General features: G+C 38.1%; 3 protein-coding genes across 7 annotated transcripts; 1 reads left to right on the top strand and 2 right to left on the bottom strand.

Moving 5' to 3' along the window:
- On the top strand, positions 6843 to 15067 carry LOC18768851 (TMV resistance protein N). Of its 4 annotated transcripts, XR_002272884.1 has the most exons (8): positions 6843 to 7544; positions 7939 to 8478; positions 8618 to 9716; positions 9843 to 10124; positions 10239 to 11261; positions 11334 to 12232; positions 12550 to 12671; positions 13498 to 13707. XR_002272884.1 is itself a non-coding variant. In XM_020570244.1 (7 exons), the coding sequence occupies exons 2-6, from the start codon at positions 7967 to 7969 to the stop codon at positions 12204 to 12206; spliced, it is 3789 nt and encodes a 1262-aa protein (XP_020425833.1). In that variant the 5' UTR covers positions 6844 to 7544; positions 7939 to 7966; the 3' UTR covers positions 12207 to 12232; positions 13498 to 13707. The 4 variants fall into 4 exon arrangements, 2 of the variants coding, with proteins under 2 accessions (XP_020425833.1, XP_020425832.1); XM_020570244.1 differs by lacking the exon at positions 12550 to 12671 and having other exon boundaries at positions 6844 to 7544; XM_020570243.1 differs by lacking the exon at positions 12550 to 12671 and having other exon boundaries at positions 6844 to 7544; positions 13503 to 13707.
- LOC18768678 lies at positions 15724 to 18725 on the bottom strand. Its single transcript, XM_007199340.2, has 2 exons — positions 18001 to 18725; positions 15724 to 16269 (listed from the first exon to the last, which is right to left on the bottom strand). Exons 1-2 carry the CDS (start codon positions 18361 to 18363, stop codon positions 16057 to 16059), a joined length of 576 nt encoding a protein of 191 aa, XP_007199402.2. The 5' UTR covers positions 18364 to 18725; the 3' UTR covers positions 15724 to 16056.
- LOC18767069 lies at positions 19332 to 23741 on the bottom strand. 2 transcript variants are annotated; one of them, XR_002272886.1, is made up of 3 exons: positions 21156 to 23741; positions 19679 to 19831; positions 19332 to 19508 (listed from the first exon to the last, which is right to left on the bottom strand). XR_002272886.1 is itself a non-coding variant. In XM_020570245.1 (2 exons), the coding sequence occupies exon 1, from the start codon at positions 23508 to 23510 to the stop codon at positions 21162 to 21164; it is 2349 nt and encodes a 782-aa protein (XP_020425834.1). In that variant the 5' UTR covers positions 23511 to 23741; the 3' UTR covers positions 19333 to 19831; positions 21156 to 21161. The 2 variants fall into 2 exon arrangements, 1 of the variants encoding a protein (XP_020425834.1); XM_020570245.1 differs by having other exon boundaries at positions 19333 to 19831.

The raw sequence follows: 26906 nt of genomic DNA on the forward strand, positions 1-26906 counted from the left end.
AGAAAACCAGAGGCATGGCTACCGTTCGATAGCTGGTCGAGTGGCATTGAGATGGTGGTCTCTCAAGGCTCTTGGGTGGCTTGACCAAATGGGTGCGCCATTCAGTGTATTGAACAAAGACCAACCATGAGTCAGAAGACTTGGGAGCTTTTGGAGCTGCTCCTAGAGTTGCTGATCTGAAGCTTCCGAAGAAGCCAAAGTATGGCTACTGCCGAACATGGTTCTGAGCAATCAACCTTGGTGCGAGGCATGTGGAGTTTTCTGCGGTTGCCATTCAGTGTCCTTAGGTGCCCTGAGAAATTTTCCAAGTGTATGACAGATAGGTGAGTATGGTATCTTGCTTCAATTTGGGGCTGCCAAATGGTACTGGGTAAAATTTTGGAGGTGGATATGGCTTCTGAAAGCCATTGGCTGAAGCTAAATTATTAGAGATGAGCTCAGAGCATTGGGTGCCAATCTGGTCCTCGTATTTTGTCTTCAGATAAAGGGGTTTATGATGGCTTCAGTATGGGTATTCTATTGAATTGTTGAATAGCAATTGACAGGTGTTGAACAACACCTAAGCCACAAACTCATGGAAATGGACCATGTGGGTTGCCCTTTGGATTGGCATGTGGGCTTCAGTATGGGTACTCCATGCAAGCCATGCAAAGAAGATAATTTTGGTGAATTGGAGTATTGAGCAACTGCCAAATTGGAACTTTTCAAAGTAACCGAATCTGGACAGCTCCTATTATTCATATGCAATATTCATATTTGTTGAATAGGATTGTGCAATGAATTATTTAAATATTGCATGCTTGTATACAATATTTATATATAAAAAGAGAAATCTTATCTTGTGGTGAGGATGCACGTGGGCATCCTTCATATTGGAGCAATTTTTTCTTAGGCATGTTCAAGCCATGCATGGTGATATCCTTGGTGCATTTGGAATATTAGGCCACTCCCAAATTGAGACTCTTCAAAGTGATTGAAAGGTGGGTTGCTTCAGCAGATACATGTCTTTGGCATATTGGTTCCTTGAGACCCGATGGTGGCCTCTGCATATATAGTGCTAAACGATAAGCTAAAAGGCAATGATTGAAAGGGTGCCGAAGGGCACTGAAGGAAGGGAGAACGACAAAGGCTTCTTGTGTCAATTCCCACAGACGGCGCTAAACTGTTGATGCTCAAAATGGTTAGACCAAGGTTGAGTCCAACTTAGTGATGAGGTGTGATGGATGAAGGTAAGGACCTTCACCAAGTGTGTGAGGATTTGGGCAAACAATAAACATATAGAAGACAAGATATACGTGGTTCACCCGAATGATGGGCTACGTCCATGGAGAAGGGTGTTCTCATTATGATAATGTTTGTTTACATTTGTACAAGGGGATTATACCCAAATATAAAGATAACAAGTGAGAAGCCCAGTCCAGAGATGGATCCAGAAGAGAGAGTCCCTTTCTCAGGGGAGAGTAGTCTTCTTTTATAGGTGAGGGGGAGTCTCCATCTCTTGTAGTTTTCCGATGTGGGACTCCTCTTGCTTTGCTTAGAGTTGTGATTTGTGGTGATGCTTCTTTGGCTAAGGTGATAACCTCTCAAAGCATGGCACTCCGATGATCTAGCCTAGCTAGTTGCTCGGTCAGTTATGGTACAAACATAAGGTAAATATGATTTTTAACACAGTTGATGAGGTGCTTGATTATTATAAAAAATATGCAAACCGAGTAGGTTTCCCAATGAAGAAGAGATCATCAAAGAAATGAGTTTGTGGGGAGTTGAAATATATGATTTATCATGTTCTTGATCAGGGAGCCCACAAAGTACTGCAAGCAATGTCCTAAAGCCATATCCAAGCATAAAATGCAATTGCAGCTCAACTTAGGGCAGTTATATGCTTGGATGGAAGGTGGAAAGTGAACTCGATCAAACTTGATCATAATCATGGATTGAATCGAGACAATGCTCGATATTTTCGAATAAATCGTGCAATAAGTTCGAACATGAGTAGGATGGTTGAGGTTACAGAATTTGGGGTTGCAAAATCACTCAATTTCCTTAATTGTAAAATCGTACAATCAAGACAGAGAAACTTATCCGCAATTGTAGGAAAAGAAAATAAAACAGAACTTGGGGTTGTAGAATTTGGACTTGTAAAATCACTCAATTTCCTCGTCATTGTAGACCAAGGTCTAAAATATTGATGGTTTTGAAAATATCGGTAGTCCAAAAACACAGAAATTTCGATTGAAATATCGGGATATTATCGATATTGATAAAAATTGAATAAAAACCAAGGAAATTGTAAGAAAAACTTGAAAATTTTTCTTGAAACTTTGGAGGATGTTTATTTAGTCAATTATCTATTACTTTATCACAAAAAATTGGAAGGAAATGCATTGCATGATGGGTTTAACTGATTTAAGTTGATTATATAGCGAGACGACAAACACTGTGAGTGTAGAAAATATGTAGTAATTAATGAAAGATGATTATAAACACACCATAATAATTCATTTAGAATGATTTACTACAATATTTTACACTTTATACATTCCATGGTAAGATACATGAGTGACTTAGTACCACATAGAGTTCCTATAATGTTCAAATTTGAGTTATTTACACTAACACCTCCTGTTGTTTTCAGTTTTAGAAATTACAAGAATTCCCCCTGTTGTTTTAAATTGTTTTCATAAAACTCCTTTTCATTGATTTTTCATCAAAGGACTGATGATTTTATATCAAAAAATTCTCCAAATGACAAAGTTGGCCTTTGAGATTAGATTGCATATACTTCATTGACGTTAATTTTATAATTTGCATAAGTAGCGAACAGGGTAATTGAGGGCACTTCAACTCTCAGCCACGTTCTAGCGATACTCCTATCACAGTGTAGCAACAATGGAGGCAGGGAGTGCTGGAGACACGAGAAGAGTTGAGTGAGGCCACTTACTAGGGACGCTAGGGTATATAATATGTTTTTTCAGTTTTTTTTTAAATTTTTAAATTTTTATTTTAAGAATTATTGAAAAGAGAATAAATAGAAAATAGAATTCACATGTTAGCATTCATTAATTGACATGGTATGACACATCACCTGCCACATAAGGTGGTCAGCTAAGGTGATCAATGACAAGATCTGCCCCAGATTTCCCCTCGAAATCCGTGACAAATCCTGCTTCCCGTCTAGCATCCGGCAGATATCGGACCCACTTTACCAAAAAGCCCTTTAGCCCCAATTTAAACTCAAGGATATTCGACTTCTACGACAGAGTCTCCCTTGTAACTGGAATATTTCTCAATTCACAGTACCTGCAAATAAGTGCAAGAATAAACCCAACTTCTAGCATGCACAAAGTAAAGGCACACAAAACAGTTAAGACTATTCAAATGGACTTCATGTCCTCCAGAGACGAACCTAGGATTTGAAAATGATGTGGGCTAAATTTACCTTACGTACAAACTTATTGAAAACTCGATGGTACGGATGAATTTCATTGATAACAAAAAAATACACGGGGGACATTGTAACAACCCGATCCTTAATTAAGTCTTAATTACTATTTTATTCAAGGAAATGACTAGAATACCCCAAAAATATTTTATATGGTCTAAAAGTTGACTTTTTAACCGGGAAGGAATTTGGGAATTTCAATTTCAATTGTATCTTTGCTTAGAGCACGTCGATATGAGTTCGTAGACATGTAGTGAGCTTGAATCGGAGTTATAACGAAGAAAATACAATTAAATTACACATAGGGGCAAAATAATAATTTGCCAAGGCAGATTTTTAAAACCCATTTTCTCTCTCTCTTCGCGACAGAACCTCCTCCCCTATTTTTTTAGTTCAGCCGGGTGGCTTCCAAGAGCCACCGCCGCCACCACAAGCCACAGTTGGCCACGGGATCAGATCCAAAGTGACCGCCACCACTCCCTCTTCCCTTCCCGACTGATCTCAACCCCTGAGACGGCCGGAGATCGCCGGAAATTGCCATAGAAACGGCCGATTTTTGATAGATTTTCTCCAGCTTTGTTCGAACGATTACGGGCACCAAATCTTGCGATCCAGGTATGCTTTTCCAACTATTTTTCGTGCTCTAGCTGATGGTTGTGTAGGAATGGATCAATTTGTAGCATAGGCAACTCGATTTTCGAATTGAGGTTTAGCCGGATTTCGGGTTGAGATTCCTGCCACTTCCGTGTCAATTTTTGGGGTAGGTCCTAGAACAAAAGTGGCTCCAAATGAGGTTTTACACCTAGAGTAGGAAGCTTGGTCGGTGGTTTGGAGTTTTGCCGGCCACCAGAATTTACTCAAGGCACACACGGGTTGCCGGCGCGTGCAGCGGCGTGTGGGCCAGGCAGTGGACCGGCTTTGGGTCCTAAAATGACCTACTCGGTCTCACAAGCGCGTAGGTACTTTCAGATTTCAATTTGGTTAACGTTTGAACCCCGAACCGATCTCGCCTATTGTGCGATTTCCGAGTTCAATATGTTTGAGCAGTTGGATTGTAGTTATTTTTAGATATGTTGATCTGGATAATTCCAGGATCGTATAGGAGTCGACGGATCGTAAATCGGAGTCCTAGATACTCTGAAAATGCTAACCCTAGGTTTATAGTAACCATCCGATCGTGCGATCGTGATCAATCCGATTGTCCGATCGAGACCAAACTCACGGGACGCGTGTCCTAGGCTTATTAGAACCTTTAGTGACCTCCAGTTTTGCGAGGAAGGAATTGCGGCCCGGATAGAAGCGGTATCTCCGAGGCCTGCGAGGATAGATAGTTAGTTATAGGTTGCGGCCCGGATTAGGGGTAGGCATCGGCACCGGAAAGCCAGAACACCGAACCGAACCGGTGAAAAAAAATTGGAAAAAAAATTGGTTGACCAAAAAAGTCAACAAACTGGATCGGAATCGGATCGAACCGATTCCAACCTGTTTTGGTTTTGGTTTTACACCGGACCAAACCGGACCGGTCATATATATATATATTTTTATTTTTACAAAATTTTAAAATCTAATGCCATATTTTAAATTTTATAATCACTATTTTTCCAAGTTCAACTTCAAACAATTTATGAATGTATGAATTGGATTATTTGTTAAATTTTAAGCCAAAAAATAAGTTATTTATTATTATATTTTTATAAAAAAAAAATTAAAAAAAACATTTTTTTGGGAAAAAAATTTAAAATTTAAAAATATAACATTCTGGTTCAAAACCGATCAGAACTGAACCAGCTAGTTTTTGAATTTTTTTTTTTGTCTAAACTGGACTGTACAGGTTTCGGTTTCGGTTTGAGGTGAGAACTGGACCGAACCGGACCGCGCCCACCCCTAGCCTGGATAGAAGCGGTATCTCCGAGGCCTGCGAGGATTGCAGCTTGGCTTGCGAGGATAGATAATTAGTTATAGGTTGCAGCTCGGATAAAAACAGTATTTTCAGGGCCTGCGAGGAGGGTATTGATAGTATTAATGGAGTTGACAGATCCAAATTTGAGGTATGCCCAGGTGGAAAGAATTTCAGTTATAAGATATTCTTAAACTAAGATAAGGGAGTTCAATGTACGACATACTTATTCAATGTATGACTGATATGAGTATCGGAAAGAACTACGTGTGGCTTGATCCCTCAGTAAAGGTACGTAGGCAGCCTAGTTTGACATGGTGCAGCCACGAGGTCAGGTAATAAAAGGTAGTCCAGTTAAGTATTATGAAATCTAACACTGTTCCGAAGAGGTTCTAAGATTGTGATTTGAATGTTGTTAGCATAGTGTTTTATTCAATTTATTAAGGTCTGAGGCCAGAATGAAATGATGCTTGATTATTTGTTATAATTTGTTACATGCTGGCAGTTGAGTTGTATTTGTATATGCTTGTGTGACAGATGGAAGTTTTGGGGAAATAGTGATTTTATAGGGGGAAACTCTGCCGAATTTTCTGTAGAAGTCGAGCTTGGAATTCTTTGGATTTGGTTTAGAAGGGCTTTTTGGTCATTTGTGCTCGGCACCCGCCAGGTGTCGGGCACACACAGGTTTGGCTCGGATTCCAAAGTGGAATTTGGGTCTGGTTGTTTTAGACATAATGAGCCTTACCCCTCAAAAACCCCATATCCGATACCGCTATTAAAATAACATATATTTAAAATAATATATATTCAAAATAGTAATTTTCCAAATTAGCATATAATTGTTACTAGAATTCCTCAAAAAACAATAGCCCAATATAAAGGTGGAGGAAAAGACCTCTGTGGAGTTGAGAAAAAGCAGCCTTGGAACTGGTGCAGCTGATCGATAAGAGTGTTGGGTTTTTGTTTTTTTGGTTGGTCAGCCAGCCTAGTGAGGATTAGTTAATAAGATTGGCCTAGGCTAGGGTATTATTTTAGTCTTTAAAAAAAACAAGTCTCCTGGGCTATAGCAGGTTAGCTTGTTAGTAGTACCGTCCCTGATGCCCTCTACCTAAACTCAAAACGAGGAAGCAGAGTAATTATAGATTAAGTTTACAACCCAAAAAAAAATAGAATGTACAGAGTGATAGTAGCACACTCCTACGGAGCGGATAACAACGATGCCTCGACATGGTGGTCTCTTATTGACAAAAAAAAGTAATTTCCATAACACAGTTTTTAACTATCGTATGACCAAAAAATAAAAAGTAAAAAATCTCACCACAGTTTACCCAAAAAAAGCAACCATTCAAAAAATTGGAATGAAATTTGCATCTCAAGATCTACAAGCTCATTAGACCTAGCTTTGTTATAATGGCTTTGTTCTTATTGACGCAACTTATGTTAAACGATAGGAAAATCATTTCCACAAAAGCAGAGGATGACATTTTCAATCTAGGGAAATCATTTTGGAGCTATAAGAAGACTGGCATTACTACATATACCATAGTATGTGCCGTTCATTTTAGCGATCACAATATCCTAGAGAGGGCTAAATAAAAGAAAACCCATTTCAGAGAGGGAACTTCCATGAAATTTCGTATGTTCCTTCCGTTCTTTCTCATTGGAGACGTTGTGTGGCTGAAAAGATCAAGTAATTGCCTTTTCCTTCCACACCACAGTTTTTCATTATCGTGTGACGAAAAAATAAAAAATAAAAAATCTCACCACAGTTTACCTAGAAAAGCAACCATTCAAATAATTGGCCTGATGACACTCAAAAGAACTTGTCGGCAATGAAATGATGCTCTCCTTCCTCTTCATTGAAAAGTAAAAGAGATGACTCATTGACGCAAGAAGACTTGGACTCCCATTGGAGACGTTGGAGATAGCTGACCATAAAAACCGTGTACTCTACACCTCTCTCTCTGCTCGCCGCTACTTACTTCTCTCTCTCTCTCTCTCTCTCTCTCTCTCTCTCTCTCTCTCTCTCTCTGTATCTCTTTTCTGAGGCTGTTAGCTTTGCTTCTTGCTGATATTGTATTTTTTGTGAGTTTCTTGTTGGCTTGCTGGTCTTGTGGTGGCTGTCTTACCAATTCTCTGGCGTTGTAACATTAAGCTAAAGCTGCTGCTTTGCTTCGTCTCCCTTTTCATAATTGCTTTGTTCAGGTAACTTTAAGATAAAGCATTTGCAGTTTTTAGTTGACTGGTGTAGTTGGTGATGAGGCTTTTTATTGCCAACCCATTATTTGAGATGACATGATATTTTTGTTTGAATGTTGAAATTGGTCTTTTTTGTTCCTTATGAGCTGTGCTAAATAATATGTTGAATTTCTCTCTGCTGAATTGGAAGTAATGTTCTACTGTTAGATACTTGATATCTTTTGTTAACATGTTTGCTTAGATGATCCAAATTAACATGACAAAATCCATGTTTTGACTATCTAAATTTTCCCAGTTGCTCTGAAACTTGTTCTGCTGCATTATATGCCTTCGTATTTATTCAGCTGAGTGTTTGGATTGTTGAACATTTAATTAGCGAAGTTCTTGTTTCATTGAGTAGTGTTTACAGCAGAAGCAGCAGATTTCCAATGGCGTTGAGCACCCAAAGAGCCTCTGCTTTTCATCCTTCAGCTGATCAGTCGGCTCCTCCTCAATGGAACTACGATGTGTTTTTGAGTTTCAGGGGTGTAGACACTCGAAATAACTTTGTGTCCCATTTATTCCACGAATTGCAGCACAGGGGCATTAAAACATTCAAGGATGATCCAAAGCTTGAAAGAGGGACAACTATTTCTTCTGAGCTCTTCAAAGCAATCCAAGAATCAAGGCTTGCAATCGTTGTTCTCTCGCCAAACTATGCTTCTTCTTCCTGGTGCTTGGATGAACTTACAAAGATTCTCCAATGCATGAAATCCAACGGCACACTTCTGCCTGTGTTTTATAATGTGGATCCCTCCGATGTGCGAAAACAAAGCGGCAGTTTTGCTGACGCCTTCGCTGAGCATGAGAAAAGGTTTAGGGAAGACATCGATAAGGTGAAGCGCTGGAGAGATGCTTTAACAGAAGTTGCCAATTTAGCTGGGATAGATTCAAAAAATCAGTAAGCAACTTCTCCATATCTTAATCAAGACCCATATATACTTGGGTTTTTCGTAAGCCAATTTTCACTTTGATGTACCTTTAGACCATGTTATATCTATGGCTTATACTTTTGACTTAATCATTGTTCTTCCTTGTAGGTGTGAAAGAAAGCTCATTGAAAAGATTGTTGAATGGGTGTGGAGGAAAGTGCATCGCACATTCAAATTGTTAGATACAACAGAGTTAGTGGGAATTAAGTTTACACGAGAGCAAATGAATTTGCTTGTAGCTCCTACAGATGATGTTCGCTTTGTAGGGATATGGGGAATGGGCGGCATCGGCAAGACAACCATTGCTGCGCTAGTTCATGACAGCATTTGTATGCAGTTTGAAGTTAGTTGCTTTCTTGGTAATGTTAGAGAGGTTTCTCAACGTGGTAATCTTGTTGATCTACAAAGAAAGCTTCTTTCCCCGATCTTAAAGGAGCAAATAACTGATGTTAGGGATGAACAGTCGGGAACCTATTTCATTAAGAGTTGCTTATGTAATAAAAAGGTTCTTCTCATTCTTGATGATGTGAATGAATCAAGCCAACTAGAGAAATTTGCTAAGGAAAAGGATTGGTTTGGTAAGGGGAGTATCATCATCATTACAACTAGAGATGAACGGTTGGTTAAAAAGCATGATATGGAGATATCATATAAGGTAGAGGTATTAGGTGATGATGAGGCTCTTGAGCTCTTTAGTCTAAACGCCTTTAAAAAATTTGAGCCTGAGGAAGGTTTTTTGGAATTGTCCAAGTGCTTTGTAAATTATGCTGGAGGCCTTCCATTAGCTCTTAAAATTTTGGGATGCTCTATGTATAAGAGAGATCGAGATGAATGGAAAAACGAATTGGATAAGCTACGGAAAATTCCTGAGACTGAAATTTTTGATTTGCTCAAAATCAGTTTTGATAGATTAGATGAGATGAACAAGAATATATTTCTTGATGTTGCATTTTTTCATAAGGGGAAGGGCAAGAATGAAGTAATTGGAATACTAGACAGTTGTGACCGTTATGGTGGGATAAATGCTCTGGTTGAGAAGTCGCTCTTAACTATTGATATTTCATACAACGTTAACATTGTTGGGATGCATGATTTGATACAAGAAATGGCATTTGAAATTATTCGTCAAGAGTCTCCTGAAGAGCCCGGTGGACGTAGTCGATTGTGTCATCGTAATGACATCATTCATGTAATGATAAACAACACGGTAAGAAGTTATGTAGAAAATACCAATTTTTATTTATATTTTTTATTAAAGAAATATGATTTCTTTTTAACTCAATATTAGACTTACATGTGAAATTAACTTTTCCTTTTCTTTTCTTTATTACAGGCAACTAACAAAATTCAAGGCATTGCCTTAAGCATGACAGAACTTGAAAAGGCGGATTGGAATTGTGAAGCATTCTCTAAGATGATTAACTTGAAATTTCTTGAAGTTGATAATGTGATCATTTCCCCAATGTCAATCCCCAAAATTCTTCCTAATTCCTTAAGAATTATGAAATGGAATCGGTATTCTTCCAAATTTCTCCCATCAAATTTTCAACCGACTAAACTTGTTTCACTTGAGATGCAGGACAGCAAACTAGTTGGGCTCTGGGATGACAAAATTGTAAGATTACTGACCATATGCCATCTTCCGAATTTTTTGAAAAAAGAGAGTAAAAGTTTCAGTTTTCTTGTTGCTAATTATATATTCTACTATTTTTCATGTAATTTTGTACAGGACTTGCCCAATTTGAAATACATGGACCTTAGTGGCTCTCAAAACTTGGAAACAACCCCAAATTTCACTGGCATTCCAAAACTTGAGGTGTTGAATCTTGAAAGGTGTGAGAATTTAGTTGAGATTCACCCATCCATTGCATTTCTCAAATGGCTTACAGATTTAATTCTAAATAGATGCAAAAGTGTTAAGGGTCTTCCAAGGGAGGTAGAAATGGATTCTCTTGTACATTTCGAGGTTGAAGATTGCTCAAAACTGAAAAAGATTCCAGAATTTTCAAGACAAATGGAAAAGTTGTCAATTCTTAATTTGAGGGGGACGCCCATTGAGAAATTACCTTCATCAATTGGACGTCTTGTTGGCCTTACTTTATTGGATGTAAGCAATTGTGAAAATCTCTGGGGTCTTTCGAGCGAAATTTGTAATTTGAAGTCTCTTCAAGAGCTCACGGTGAATGGATGCTCATACAGTGACAAACGCCCAGAAAACTCGTGGGGTTATTTAAAGATCGGTATGCCTAATAAATCAAAGCGTAATAAATCAAGGTTTTGGTGGGGCCTCCAAAGAAAGGCTTTTGTGTTGGGTTCGCTATATGGATTATGGTCTTTGAAGTATTTGAATGTGAGTGATTGTGGTCTTTGTGAAGGGGATATTCCCGTCGATATTGACTGCTTATCCTCTTTAGAAATATTAGACCTTAGTCGAAACAATTTTGTTAGCCTTCCTGCAAGCATTGGATGTCTTACTAAGCTTTGGTCATTTTCGGTGAGAGGGTGCCAAAGGCTTCAACAATTGCCCCATTTCCGCTTTGGATTGGTTGATAATGAAGGCTTCAGCTCTATTTACATGCACACAGACGATTGCACTTCCTTAAAAACGTTGCCAAACTTGAGCATAAAAGGAGGAAGAGGTTTTGTTTCGTTGAGTTGTGTGAATTGCTCTGGATTGGTTGAGAATGATGGCTACGATGATAGTATAATACTTGGAATGCTCTGGACTGCTCTGGATTGGGGACTCCTTCAGGTTCTCTCTCTGTCTCTCTGTCTCTCTTTGTTTGTTATATTAATAAATAAATAACCTATACATGGTACACAGGTACGCCCTTCGCCTATTCCAACGACTTCCGCTTTCCAAATTGTAACACCTGGAAGTAGAATTCCAGAGTGGTTCAATAATCAAACTGTAGGAGATTCCTTAATTGTGGAGCTACCTCCATGTACCACGTCCATTTGGATTGCTTTTTGTGCTGTCTTTGAAGAAGGTGCCCCTGTGGATCACCCAAATCCACCTCATGACCTTTCTACCTATTTTCGAATTGAATGTCGCCCAGGAGAAGGTCGCCCTGTGCATAGTTTTGGAATTAATAAAGGCCATCTTGTGTCACCTCACCTTTGGGTATCTTGTGTATATCATTTTGTAGTCGACAAAGAATGCAGTCAGATGAAGATTTCATTCCATAAGTTTTCTGAGGATGGCATAAACAGAATATATTGGTCGGGTATAAAGAAGTGTGGGTTCCGTTTGGTACACAAGCAAGACGGGAAAAAACTCAACCAAATCATGATGATGAACCACTCCATCAACATCAGCACAAAAGCTACTTCTCCTCACAATTCTCACAATTCAGTTGATGCAAGTGGAAGCTCTCACCAAAAATCTCTCTGCCGCAAAAGCTATGCTCTTTCCAAATGGTTTTTAACAAAACTTGTAAAGATTTTCTCCCTCTTTTTAACAACTGCAGTTTTTATCAAATCTTTCAACAATAGCGAACAATGGGGATGCATAGGACTTTTGATTTGGAGGGTAACCACTTTGATTTCCTACTTAGGCCTTGCACCCTCTTATTTTTCTCTATTGTTGAAAAGTTTAATAAAAACTGTTATTCTTAAAAGAGCAGCTAAATTTTTGCAACCTTTGTTAAAAACGCCGCCTCCTCAGACGTCTGCACATGAATACTTGAAAGGCTAATGACGGTCTTCTCACAATTGATATTAGTAAGTTCCCATCACTATCTTTTCTAGCCATACATTTGCCAATAGATTCATCACATATTGTTCCCCCCCTCTCTCTCTCTCTCTCTCTCTCTCTCTCTCATGTACTTTTGTTATGAATGCACTTCTGTTTAAACTACTGCGGAGCGTTAATCAACTCATGTAGTATATACATGTATGCAAGAGCTGCATATTTTATGCATTTGAACAAAGTTTCTGTTAACATACTGCAAATCAATAAGTAATTACATTAGCAATCAATAAGTTCGTAATTACATTATTAGATCTAGCTAATCAAAAGTAGTCAACTCAAATTTTAGGTGTCGATACAGTATTTGAAGCTGATCAAAAGTAGTTGCGTGCTTATTGGCCAAGTTCGCATTGAGAATTGATGCTTTGTTGGGATTCCTACTTGTCAGCTTCACTTCTTCTCGTTGACAGTGTGTGCAATCTCCTTCAATTATGCAGTCTTCCCTTGTTTAGCATATCTGAGTTTTAATTATGTAACAGACTATATCTATAATAACTTTTTTTTTTATTAAAAAAGTTGGAGAATTGGATTTATGAGGTACTGACATTTCCACGAAAGCAAAGGACGGCATTTTCACGCTAGGGTAATCATTCTGGAGCTATAAGAAGACTGACATTACTACATATGCTATTAAAGTCACAAAAAATTAAGATGTATTGTGAGCTTCTTAAAAGGAACAACTAGGCTAAAAGGCAGTCTGCGACAAATACAACCCATTTAAGCACAACAGCGAGCCGAACAAACATCCAATGTAATTCAAACCAGAAGTTATGGATCCAAAAGTCTCATATATACAATTAAGAACGAAAATAGAGATCCAAGTAGGATTGTAATGTGGAAGAGCATAAAACTTCAAACGTTCAAGATTGAGGCAGATTTAGCTAACATGTACTTCTTGAATCAAAGTACCAAGAGAAGAAAAAAGCTACCACTCTTTATGCTGTTTTATTAAGTCCTATAAGCTAAAGGCATTTAAGGCATCAAGTATTAGAAACATATTCCACAATACCGCTATATACGTAGAGAAAAAAAAAATCAAAAATAATGTAACCATTTATAAACCAGTTAATTTACCGTCTGGATGCATTTTATATAATGCATCAGTTGATAATCATCCATTTATCAATCTATTGTTTTGAATCTTAACGTTGCAACAAGATGATCTTAGGAATGTTGTTTCCGAGATTTGGTATTTCAGACCCAATTTTAGTTTGTTGCTAATCAATTTATCTTTCAGTGCAGCTTGCCACCAATTACAGTTATGACGACGTCCAGATGAGCGTCACCTTAAGGATGGCAGGACTTGAAAAGGCGGATTGGAATTGTGAAGCATTCTCTAAGATGATTAACCTGAAATTTCTTGAAGTTGATAATGTGATCATTTCCTCAATCCCCAGAATTCTTCCTAATTGCTTAAGAATTATGAAATGGAATTGTTTTCCTTCCAGATTTCTCCCATCCAATTTTCAACCGAACAAACTTGTTTTGCGGGACAACAAACTAGTTCGGCTCTGGGATGAAAGAATTGTAAGATTGCTGACCATATGCCATCTTACGAATTTTTTGAAAAACTAACTAAAAGTTTAAGTTTTTCGGTTGCTAATTATATATTCTACTATTTTTCATGTAATATTGTACAGGACTTGCCCAATTTGAAATACATAGACCTTAAAGGCTCTCGAAACTTGGCAACAACCCCAAATTTCACTAGCATTCCAAAACTCCAGGTGTTGGATCTTGAAGGGTGTGAGAATTTAGTTGAGATTCACCCGTCCATTGCATTTCTCAAATGGCTTACAGATTTAATTCTAAGTGGATGCAAAAGTGTTAAGAGTCTTCCAAGGGAGGTAGAAATGGATTCTCTTATATATTTCGGTGCTGAGGGTTGCTCAAATTGCTAAATTTTTGCGACCTCTGTTAAAAAAACGCCGCCTCCTCAAATGTCTGCACATAAATACTTGAAAGGTTAATGACAGTCTTCTCACAATTGATATTAGTAAGTTCCCATCACTATCTTTTCTAGCCATACATTTACCATTAGATTCATCACTTATTGTTTCGTGGATGACAATTCCTCTCTCTCTCTCTCTTCATGTGCGTTTGTCATGAATGCATTTCTGTTTAAACTACTGCAGAGCATTAATCAACTCATGTAGTATATACATGTTTGCAAGAGCTGCATATTTTATGCATTTGAACGAAGTATATGTTTCCAAATAGTCAACTCAAATTTGGGGTCTTGATCCTGGATTTGAAGTTGATCAAAAGTTGTTGCGTGCTTATTGGCCAAGTTCGCATGAAATTTGCACTTCAAGAGAGCTACGAGCTCATTAGACCTAGTTTTCTTATATTGGTTTGATTCTTATTCACACAACTTACGTGACTATTTCAACTGCTCTATTCTGTTGTGTGCAGGATGGAATAAGCCAACAATAATTTTCAATCAGAATCTTAGCATTGAGAATTGATCGTATCTGAAACCGATCAATTGCTTTGTCAGGATTCCTACCTTGTCTGCTTCACTTAATCTCCTTGATAGTTTGTGCAATCTCCTTCAATTATGCAGTCTTCTCTTATTTAGCATATATGAGTTTTAAATTACCTCACGTAACAGACTGGAATTCTGAGAGGTTCATTAAACCGTCGTATAAGTGAGCGTCGTTTGAGACGACAATTTTTCACCGCGGTCAATATGTTCAGTAGAATTGGGCAGTGCTAGTTGTATCTTGAAATAAACAAACTATAATAACTTTTTTTATTAAAATATTTGGAGAACTGGAATTATGAGGTACCACATGATTTATGAATGAGTAGTAGGTGTCAATCTAGTCAAAATGTATGTACTCACATTTCCACGAAAGCAGAGGATGACATTTTCACGCTAGGGAAATCATTCTGTAGCTATAAGAAGACTGACATTACAACATATGCTATAATGTATATTAAAGTCACAAAAAATTTAGATGTCTATAGATACTTTCTTAAAAGGAATGTCCTAATGTGCTAACGCGCCTTATATTATTTGGTAAAGCAACCTTTCGCCTTTATTGATATGAAATAAAACAAGCTCACGTAGGGATATGGATGAAGGCTAAAAGGCAGTATGCAACAAACACAACCCAATTAAGCACAACTAAGGGCCGAACAAACCTCCAATGTAATTCAAACTAGAAGTAATGGATCCAAAAGTTGACAGTGATTTTAATGCCATTGTCATACATATACAATTAAGAACGAAAATCGAGATCCAAGTAGGATTGTAACGTAGAAGAGCATAAAACTTCAAACATTCAAGATTGAGGCAGATTTAGCTAACATGTACTTCTTGAATCAAAGTACCAAGATAAGAAAAAAGCTAGCACTCTTTATGCTGGTTTATTAAGTCCTATAAGCTAAAGGCATTTAAGGCGTCAAGTAGTAGAAACACATTCCACAATACCACTATGTACATAGAAAAAAAAAATTTGAAAAATAATGTAACTATTTATAAACCAGTTAATTTACCGTCTGGATGCATTTTATATAATGCATCGGTTGATAATCACCCATTTATCTATCTATTGTTTTGAATCTTAATGTTGCAACAAGATGATCTTATGAATGTTGTTTCCGAGGTTTGGTATTTCATAACCACATTTATCTTTCAGTGCAGCTTGTCGCCAATTACAGTTATGACTACGTCCAGATGAGCATCACTTGCTTCATCATCAAAATTCAGTTGATACTGAATCAAATTCTTTTTAACAAAATTTGAGAAACAAAAAGGCCTTACAAGGGAAAGCATCAATGGCGCCTTTCACCAACCATACTTTTTCAGCAAATCTCCGGTTCTCTTCCTCATCCGAGTAAAAACTATTACCACCAGAGCAATGATCCAAGGAGGAAAATTCAAGCCAGAAATGTTCAATTTTTGGACCCACTGTGGAGGATCTCTCAAAACCAAGGTTATCAAGACGGTTATAACAGCTACTCCAAGCAAGATTTTTGTCACTGGTTGGATCAAGGAATCCTGCATTTAGTGAAGAATTAAGTAGGAAAATTAGTACCAAAAGACATATCACATGTCACTGCAACATTCCACTGTCGGCAACATAATGCATATCAAAGAATCTTGTGGCAAATAAATTGTAAACAGTCCACCTGCAAAGCATTCCTTTACATGGGAGAAAATCAAATTATTTGTCTTTTAGAAGGAAATGCGAGGGTGGAAAGACAAAAGATACAGGAGATCCTGACAGACTGCTCATGAAATAGATAATAAACACATAAGAAAGTATGTGGTGCTGTGCTAATAGCAACAGTTTCTGACCATAAAAACGAAAAACGAGCAAAGACCCACCGTAACAATGCTTTGAAATCCTTTTTTTTTTTAAAAGGAATATGTTGTTGTAAAACTCAGTGTCTATGATAAAAATTATCAAAACCTATAAGATGAATCCTGCAGGTTCTTTACGGGAACTTTTGCCATTTTGACTTTTAGGAAAGGAGTCCTGTTTTTGTCAGACGAACGCCAAGAAACCCCCAACTGTAGGAACCCATTTTGGATTGTCTCACTATGAGTTACTGCTTCATGGAATCTTTAAATTAACTTTTGGGTAAGAGTTAATTATGTGGTCTTGAGCTACTACCTTTGGTTCTTCATTTAGCTTTTGTTTTCTCGTGTCCCAAATATGTGGATTTTCATGTTTGTTATACAATATTTGAGTTTAATTCAGCAAATCTTCAGTTCAAATGCATCTCCCTTTCTCTCAGCTGTTTCTCATGCTTGTTCAACTTCGCCTCTAATCTCTTCTCTCCAGTATCTCTGGATTTCCTATGGAAATATCCAAAATTAGTTCAAATTTTGGTTATTTCTTTTGGGTCTTTCCATTAAATTTTCTTTTATATTTCTAAGCTAAAATAGGCATACATAACCCTTTACATCTCAACCTAAACCTCAGACTGTTATCATTAAATACAGCTATTAGGTTATTATTTACCTAACCAAATTGGAGGACAATATTTTGTGCCTTTTTTTGGGGTACAAATGATACAAGAGAAATTTAATATGACTAATGGCTTGATTAAGGGATGGAGTCTTATTTTGAAAGATCAAATTATTACTTTGATGCCAAATTTTCCAACAAATGAAAAAGAATTCTTCAAGAAAAATGCTGTGAAATCCTACTGTTTAGGAATATGTGGTTGTAAAACTCAGTGTCTATCATATAAATGATCAAAACCTATAAGATGAATCCGGCAAGTTCTTTAGGTGAACTCAATAGTCAAAATCACATCCATTCTTAGGCTGCAAACACAATGTCATGTAAACAAAAGAACAGAAAATAAGCATGGAAATTGATGGCTCAAATTCAACGAAGTAAATTGCTATAATATATCTTGCTTTAAAGGTTTTGATTGTATGAAGGAACTACCCCATTGCTAATTGAGAGTGACCTGCAGCCTAGTTCATTTATTTCATATAGTTGGAATATCATGGCTGCAAACCATGAAAATATAAATTGCCTTAACAAAGCATTCTCAATATGAAAAATTCCGCATTAAATGTCAAACACTTCTCTATCTATTCTATCTCACACTCAAATTCAGTATCTCTTATGACCACATTAAAGTTACATTTATTTCTACCCAATGCAACCAAATTTTCTAGGCAATCAAACAGAAACTTACTTCGATTAATTTCACAAATTGGGTTTTCATAAAATTAAAAAGAAAAGAAATAGAAATAGAAATGAAGTACCTTGGGCTCTCCGTCAATGTGAACCGTAGATCCATCTTTATAAGCCAGCATAGACCTGCCGTTCCTGGGGTTAAACCGGATCGGAACGCCGCGACCCGACCCGGTATTGAAAGCGTAAAGCGATTTGAAGCCGTACTTGTCGAGAATGTCTCGGACCTCCAACTGGTTCTGGTCCCAACCCCCGAGGCTCGTCCTGAACGTGTCGATCGGGCCTTTGCCTCGCCGATACAAGTAGACCTCCACTTCCGGAACCTTCGTCCTCGCGGTTTTAGGATTCGGATTCGGGTTCCGGGATGACCCGTCGGATTTCGGGTCCGATTCCTCGATTTCGCCGACTCTGTTGGTATCTTCTTTGTCGTCCATCTTTGTTTCTGGGTTTTGATTTCCTTTCTGTGAATATGGATCCGACTTTTGTGGTGTACTATTTATATAGATTTTGTACTTGGAGACGAAGAGCGGAGGCCCCTTGAAGAATAAAGAGGTCAACACGCACAATAATATCCAGAGCAGGCGGTCGCTTTGGTGCCGATTGGAAATAAGCGGCTCTACCACCAAAAAATATTCGTGATTAGTAGAAGTTTTTGCTGATTGGATATGCGTTCGGTGACCCAATTTTTTATTAGTTTTGTTGCATCCAATCAGAGATATGGAGTTGGAAGGAAATGCTCATTTTGTTTTTTGTTTTCGTTTTTGAGTTACTTCTATTTCAAATTTCTGTTTTCTAATTCCGTTTTGGTTCATATTGGAAGGAACAATTTACAGAATTGAATTAAATCCAAATAATTCATTTATGTGCAAACCATTCCAAGGAGTATTCTATTCAATGCTCTTATTGAAGTTTCTCTCTTTTTGCAAGTTGTAATGTCCCTGGGATATGGGACGTTTCATTATGTTGGTTTTCTTGCTTGCTCGCTCTCTACAATATTGATATTTCAATTGCATCGAGTCTTAAATTGTGTCATTTTCAGTTCACTTTCTTTTCTATTTTCATATAAGCGATATTGAAAGAATGAAGGTTTCTCACACATACATTTTTAATATAACACAGGGGTTTGAACCTAACACCACTCATAGGCCAGTTGCAGAAGACGTTGGTTAGACCAATTACCGAAGGCAGTGATCCCGCCTTGCACCCACATTCGAATCCCCCTCCCCGTAGATTAATTTAATTTAGAATAATTTAAACTATCACTTATATTTAAAAATAAATATAAAAAAATACACTTACAAAAAAATAAAATTTACGAAGTGCCTTGGTTGGCCCCAAATCCTGTTCTCACTTCATTCAAACAGGTCTCCAAGGTTTAAAAGGCAGCACAGCAGGCCAGCAGATGAGAATGGCAAAATTCTGATTTATAAACACCACAATGAATAGCATAATAAAGCCAATCTTACTAACTTAAGGCACAAGTATGATCAGTAGGTATAATTACAAGTTCCAGCAGACCAGATAGATCCGCTTCAATGGCTTCATACTTGAGTTTAAAGGCCATTACTAAGACCATGCCCTGCAAACATGACTGATATCAAAACCAAATATATTTTCAAAAGAAACCTTCGCTGGTTCACTAACCTATAGGCATGCATGCTTCAAATGTTACGCAAATTGAAATTATGCCCAACAAAGATAAGCATAAAATCCTAATATATTTACGGATACCATACAAGCTAGTTATACCTCTAATATAAAGCAGACTACCAGTAAAGCAAAACGTTAGAGTCAACTACAAACAGTGCACAGATCTTCCGTACGTATATCGCCTCCTCCCCATCCTGTCCGAACTTGCACCAGGCTTGTGGCATGTGTTTGCAGAACTCAACACTCACCAGCCTGCCAAAAAACCATCACATGTAAAAGTGACTGAAAATAACAAGAGATTCATGAAAACAAAAGAATGACCACCTCATGAAAACAATTCCAGCACCTCTTGTGCCCCCATAAATGAATTACTAGGACACTTGGATTCAGGCACCAGTGCTTGGGTGTGCAGTGCATGTGTACAGTGAACACACATGCAAGCTCATACAATGTCTCATATGCCAATACGCTAGTAAAGAAAAAACTATTATAGGCATAAAGCCTTTTCCATGACTCAGTGGGGTTTCCAGTGAAGATACTAAGACAAATAGCACTAAATTTTCAGGGCACAGCATTGGCAGCAAAACCATCACTACAAATGATGCCACCTATATGATGGAGATGATTGTATAAGAAAGTCCAATGCCAATTAGGAAATTGACATCGTCATGGGTGAAGGGGCCAACACTACCACCCTACCACCACCACTGGATCCATAATTTCCACTACACTGATTAAACAAGTATAGATGCACATTAACTGAAACTTTCTTTTCTTTTGACTGTCAACACCTGCCAAACCAGTAGGAGAAATATATAAGACCGGGACACATTCTTCAATGAATCTTCTCTCTCTCTTAAACTTTCCATGACAAGAATCTCAAAGGAAGACCCCTTTGTTCTCTTCAGGATCACCCAAGAACTCCAAGCAAAGCAAAAGCCTCAACCATCCCCATGCCAGCGGACCATGCACCAAAAGATGATCCACCAAGGGGTTAATGTCCAGATAAAAAGGGGGTTAACCTAAGAGGGGCTTTGGAACATGCATCTTTCTCCATGGGAAGAAACTCTCCTCTCCACAACATCATGTGCCCGCCCGGCGCCGCGCGCACACCACCACCCAACCCCCCCCCCAAAACACCTGGACCTAATCTCAAAACAATTTCCCTATCCAATATAAGTAGTTAGACAAGGCAACTGGATTGTAGTGGTGTAGAAGAACTCTAAAAGATCAAGTAGATTTGCGCCGTGGTCCAATCTATTCTTTTCATTTCAAAGATAGACTATTGAGTCAAACTGCAGTAAGATCATATCATCACACAGTGATATATAGATGCAAGAAAAGTTCGAAAAATGTTATCATTTATATGAAAATTCCCAAAATCCAGACACCGTGAGAATCAAGTTTGGGAATTAAAAATAATAGAATGATCTCAGATTTACTTTTAGATATTAAAGCTTTTGTCTGATTATAAGGTATGGGGATACTGCATCACAACATCAGGACAAAGTCACATCAAATAACTAACTAAAGCCATATACGTTTTACACATTGATAACACAAATTGATGACTTACCATGCATCATTCTGTATCATTTGGGGCAGATTCTGTTAATTTTGCAGTCCTCCGTTTTGCAAGCCGTTCATGAAGAAGTTTCACTTCATTCTCTACATCCGGCAACCTGTTACTCAATAATTCAACATTTTTGTGGTGTGCTTCAAAGTTGCTAATCCACCCAGCTTCAAAGTCTCTAATCTTTTTTTCAATCAACTGACGGTTCATCCTCTCTTCTTCTTCTTTCTTCAGGCGTTGCTTTTCCAATTCCATAGTGCTCAAAACAAGGCCCCCAGACCCAGGAACATCCCTGTAGAGTGGCTCATCTGCCTGTGGACAACGTGCTCTATATTCAGCAAATGCTTTTTGTGTTTCCTTTAAAGCCTTCCTATAGCCATCCAAGAGATTTCCCATTACATAGAGCTCACGCTCAAGACGATACACCTCCACTTCTCTCTTATGCTGCTCTTCAGCCTTGACCTTATGCAAGTGATCAATCATCTCATCCCTTTGCTGCAATCCATCCATTAACATCTGCCGGTGAACAGTAGATTCCTCGCAAGCTTGTTCTTTCTCCACATACACCATTCTAGCTTTTTCCATCCAGTGCTGCATTTGCTCCATACAAGTCTCAAATTCACCAGAAAGCTTACCATCCCAAGGGCCATCAATCCTCAACCGCTTATTACCATTGAGAGGGTGATGAGAGTTGGCATTCTCGTGCATAAGCTCTCTCTTGAGACCACTTCCAAAGAGTGAGGAACTACCAGGAAGCATTCGGCTATCATCCCTTGAAGAAACAAACTCCCCGGAGAAATGATCTCGCATTGGCATACCAGAACTAAGAGGAATTTGTGCAGCTTCCATTGCCTGAATAAGACTACCCGAAGGCAACCCCTCTAATGGCATACCCTTGAGTGAAAGGTGAAAACCTCCCTCTTCCTCCTCCTCTTCGCCTTCTTCCTCCTCCTCTTCATTTCCTTCTTCCTCTACTCCTCCAACCTCCATACCTTTTTGTCCCTCTTCCCCAAAAACCAAACTCTTAACTTCACCAAGATTATTACAACGCTGCAAACAAGGTTCGCTTACATTACTCTTCCCATCTAAAAGCCATTGTCCATGCTCTTCCACCTTACATTCTTCAAAATTCATTGCATCCTCAACCCCTACATGCACCTTCTCAACACTAAACTCGAGATTTTCTTGCCCAACATCATCTCTCTCCACATTATCTGGCCCAACATCAGCTCTCTCCAAATTGTCTTGCCCAACATCAGCTCTCTCCACATTGTCTTGCCCAACATCAGCTCTATCCACATTCTCTTGCCCAAGACACAATTCAATGTTTTTCTCTTCCAATCCAAATCCCTTAACATCATTCTCCCCACCCATTTTCACATCCCCATTACCATCCTCTTCATCTTCCTCCTCTTCCTCCTTCGCATCCGCATCCACATCCACATCCACATCCAGATCAACATGAACCGTAGGCTCTTGTGCTTTCACCATTAACAACTCCTCGCGTTGCGATTTTATCAAACACTGCAAATGCGATGCATAGTAACAATCCCCCAATTTGGGCGCCTGAGCTAACTCCTTCTCCACCATAAACCAAATCAAACCAGCCCAATCCACCTTCCCAAAGTGCCCTTCTTTGATTGCTTTAGTCCAATTCAAAACCTCGCTCGGCATCATCCACGTATCCTCGTGCAAAAGCACCCAATTCGATACAAACTCTTCAATGAAAGCTATCGATTCCTCGGAAGCAGCAGGAGGCTCCTCAGCGCCATCCGCCACTGCACTCTTCTTCACCGGCAGCTTCAAGGCCCTTGCCAAGTCGGCCCGGTTGACCATAATCTTGACCCCATTGACATAGCTACCCCGCATGTTAGGGTTGAAGTGGGAGATCAATTGGGCAAGAAGGTCAACTCGAATAGTCCGATCGAAGTCGATATGAACGAAATCCCACAAGTTCAGCCATTTGAGGAGCTTCTCGTGTTTCTCAAAGTCGAGACTTTTGACGGGTACGAACGGAATGGGGTTTAGGGATTCTTTCTGAATCTGAAGCTTCTGCTCAGACTTCTTTCCTGCAACAGCAGCTCTTCGCTTCTGGCCCAACTTCTTTCGCTTCGTTCCTGTTCGGCGATAGAAGGTTATGGTAGTACTACGAGGAGATCGGACGGGAAATTCCTCTGGTTTGGGTTTGTTTGCATCCAATTGAAGAGGGTTTTGTTGGATTTCTGGGTCTTGAGTGGGTTCTAGGGTTAGGGTTTTAGATTGGGAATGAGATTCAGAATCAAGGTTTTGGTTTTGTTGAGGAACTTCTTCTTCAACTGGGGTCATGGTCAAGTCAGGATTTTCAGGTGGACTGGTCATGGTGATGTATGGTGGCCTTAAATTTTTTTTCGAAGCTCACATAGACAGAGAGCAGAGCAGGTAAAGAACAAGACTCAGAAAAATCCGCATATGGTGGTCTTCTGCGTTAGAGGAGGCTCCTCTTTTTCTTTTTTTTTTCTTCTTTTTTTATCTAAAGCAAGGTAAATAATTTAGGGAAATAACATAAAACACCACCTATTTAATAATGTTTTGTGAAAATACCACCCCTCTCCAAAAATTTTAAAACTACCACTTATAAATATATCTTCATTGTCCACTGATTGCACCCATATCACATTTTCAGAAATTTAGTTCTCTCTCAACTCGCTCAGCCCCCTTTTCTCTCTCTGTCTGTCTCTCTATCTGTCTCTTTGCTCTCTCTCTCTCTCTAGCGCGTCTCTCTGTCTTTCTCTTTGCTCTAGCGCAAATCTTTGTCTCTCTCTCTCTCTCTCTCTCTCTCTCTCTCTCTCTCTCTCTGTTTTGAATCACGAACCCCTCCCTCGACCCCATATTTTAGGTATGTCTTCTAAATAGTTGCTTGCAACCTTGAAGCTCTACTGGATCGTCGACCTCGAAAAGGTAGGGTTGATGGTTATTTTCTTAATATCTGTGGGATTATGTGAAATTTGTTTTGTTTTGATTGCTTGGGTTTCTGTTAAATTGGTTTTGGGTTTAATTGCTTTCGGTTAGGTTTTTTGAATCTTCATGCTTATCCATCTGGGTTTTTACCAATTGCATTTAGATTGATCTAGATATGTGAATCTTGAAACTTGGGATTTTCCATTTGATGTAGTGGATGCTGTTGTGTTCCTATTATTTTGTTGTCGTATTGTTGCTGTTATATTACCATTATATTGTTGTTATATTGCGTTTATATTGCTATTGTATTGTCTGCTTATTGCCTGGTTATTGTGGTTGTATTATGGTAATAAAATGTTGTTTTGTCATGGTCAGAAATGGAGACAATTGTTATTCTGGTTTCCTACAATGGAAAATGGGTAACCTCAAAGAAGATGTGCAAATATGAAGGGAGTGACTCAAAAGGCTTAATAGTTCCACGGACCATCACATTTGCTGAACTGTTGGATCGTGTGCATCAGATTGGTAATACAAACTGCAGGGAAGACAATGTTTGCTTAAAATTCTCAGTTTTGGTGGCCTCGAATGAGTGGAAGCACATAAAGATTAAAGACAATGATGATGTCAAATTTTTTATGAAGCAAATGAAAGTGTAGCCTAGGTTTTCCCTTCACGGGATAGTATTGTTAGGGTTTGGTGGCGATTTATTTTGCATATCTAAAATATGGATGTTGTTTGGCTTAATCTTCATATATGTAATTCTTGTCTTAATAATTGACATAAATTAATCTCGTAATCCTCCAATTATTAACTAGTAATGAGTCAAGATAAGTAAATGAAATGAAACAAAACAAGAAACCCAAAATAAACACAAACAACAATTTCTAGCACCCTTTTATCACCTCTATATTGCTACTGTATCACAAGGTATCGCCATTTTATTGTGTTTTAGGCAGAAACGAATTATGCACTTCCTCTGTTTTTCAGTTTTGCCATATGTCCATTTTTTGACCTTTAAGTTTTCTACCCATTACGCAAATTTTGTGTTCTGTATATGGTTGGATTGAGCACAGAAAAATAAAGAAAAAACTACATGGGCCAAATGTAAAAAATGGATACAAAAAAGAGTAGAAATCAGTGGAAACGAACACATCGTTTCAAACAAGTAAATTGTTATACCTCCATAAAGAGCAAGTATGTTTATATATCGAGCAGTACGAAATAGTTGAACTTCACAATCTAAAGAATAAGTATGCTAATCACGATTGCAACTCGAAAACAAAACCCAAAAATGGAAACAGTTTATGTGCCATGTAAGGCAATTAGCCACCGCCACCGACTGTACAATATTACATTTCACCATGTACAACATGACCGAAGACCCTGGAAATTATTTCACCTTGCTACATAGAATACCTAAACCAAATAGCTCTATCAAAATGGATGGATAACCATATAAAGCACCTCTAGCACAGCTTCGATGTCTGCATCTTCATATAAAGGATTTCTTGACATAATTAAAGAGCACAGTGAATTCCCAAGTGATAAGTGAACACTGAACTCAATTCACTAACATTATCATATTTACCTCATATATATATGCCTCAATTGCAAGCTTGAGTCGGTAATATGTGATCTTCGAAGGGTGCCTAATGTAGAGACTATAAATGAACACCTACAATTTCCCTCCTTTGGATGAAACAAAACAACAAATAAACACATAATCCAATTGCATAAATTGCCAAAACCATTAAAACCACAATGGAACGAGAATAAAACCATAATAAACTAGCAATAAAACAGCACTACGATGCCAATATAATACCACTAACATGGCAATCCAATAGCAATACGATACCAATAACAACAACAAAATAATAGTAGTTTCAAACAAAGAACACACTCCTTCACTGTTTCAAACAAGGAATCATCACAATCAGACAATTTCAGGGAAACCCCTAAACCTTAAACCAAATTCAGAGAAACCCTAAACTAATTTCATAGAAACCCATACACCCTAAACCAATTTCAGAGAAACCCCTAAACCCTAAACCAATTTTGAAGAAACCCCTAAACCAATTTCATAGAAACCATACACCCTAAGCCAACTTCAAAGAAACCCTTAAACCCAAAGAAAATGATGATGAACCATACCTTATGGATGCAAACGGTGGAGTTAAGCTTCGATGAATAGACACTGCTAAGGGAGGAAGACCACTGCGTCAGAGAGAGAGAGAGAGAGAGAGAGCTACGCAGACTGAGAAAGATGGAAGAGAGAGTGAGAGCTCAACGAAGACAGACTGAGAGTTGAGCGATAGAGAGACAGAGCAAAGAGAGATTGAGAGCTGAGCGATAGAGAGAGACGGAGCCAAGAGAGGTGAGAAAGAACAAAATTTCTGAAAAAATGATATGTGTGCAGTCAGTGGACAATAAAAATGTAGTTATAGGTGATAATTTTAAAATTTTAGGGGAGGGGTGATATTTAAAAAAAAATTATAAAAAGGGTGGCATTTTGAGCTATTTCCCTAATTTTTATATATAGCAAAAGGTAAAAAATGGTCAAACATTCAAAATACCAGAAACTGCCATTAGTTAATGCAAATATTAAGAATTAAAATTATTAATTAAATAAGAATAATACTATAAATTCACACTTTTTATATTTAATTTTTTTAAAATAAAAACAAAATCAAATAATGGATCTTATTTTTATAAAATACAACTACCCATTATCCTTTTTAATATTAAAAAAATAAATAAATAAAAAACAATTGGCACATGCTCACAATAAATAATAAATTAAAAAACAACATTTTA

Source organism: Prunus persica, chromosome G8 (assembly GCF_000346465.2).
Source record: "Prunus persica cultivar Lovell chromosome G8, Prunus_persica_NCBIv2, whole genome shotgun sequence".
NCBI lineage: Eukaryota > Viridiplantae > Streptophyta > Magnoliopsida > Rosales > Rosaceae > Prunus > Prunus persica.

Excerpts from the sequence above, each read along its gene's own strand:
- LOC18768851 (XM_020570244.1), top strand. The coding sequence starts at position 7,967 with ATGGCGTTGAGCACCCAAAGAGCCTCTGCTTTTCATCCTTCAGCTGAT. Across the intron at positions 9,717-9,842 it reads ATGTAATGATAAACAACACG|GCAACTAACAAAATTCAAGG; the intron begins GTAAGAAGTTAT and ends TCTTTATTACAG. Across the intron at positions 10,125-10,238 it reads GGCTCTGGGATGACAAAATT|GACTTGCCCAATTTGAAATA; the intron begins GTAAGATTACTG and ends AATTTTGTACAG.
- LOC18768678 (XM_007199340.2), bottom strand. The coding sequence starts at position 18,363 with ATGGACGACAAAGAAGATACCAACAGAGTCGGCGAAATCGAGGAATCG. Across the intron at positions 16,270-18,000 it reads ACATTGACGGAGAGCCCAAG|GATTCCTTGATCCAACCAGT; the intron begins GTACTTCATTTC and ends CACTAAATGCAG.
- LOC18767069 (XM_020570245.1), bottom strand. The coding sequence starts at position 23,510 with ATGACCAGTCCACCTGAAAATCCTGACTTGACCATGACCCCAGTTGAA.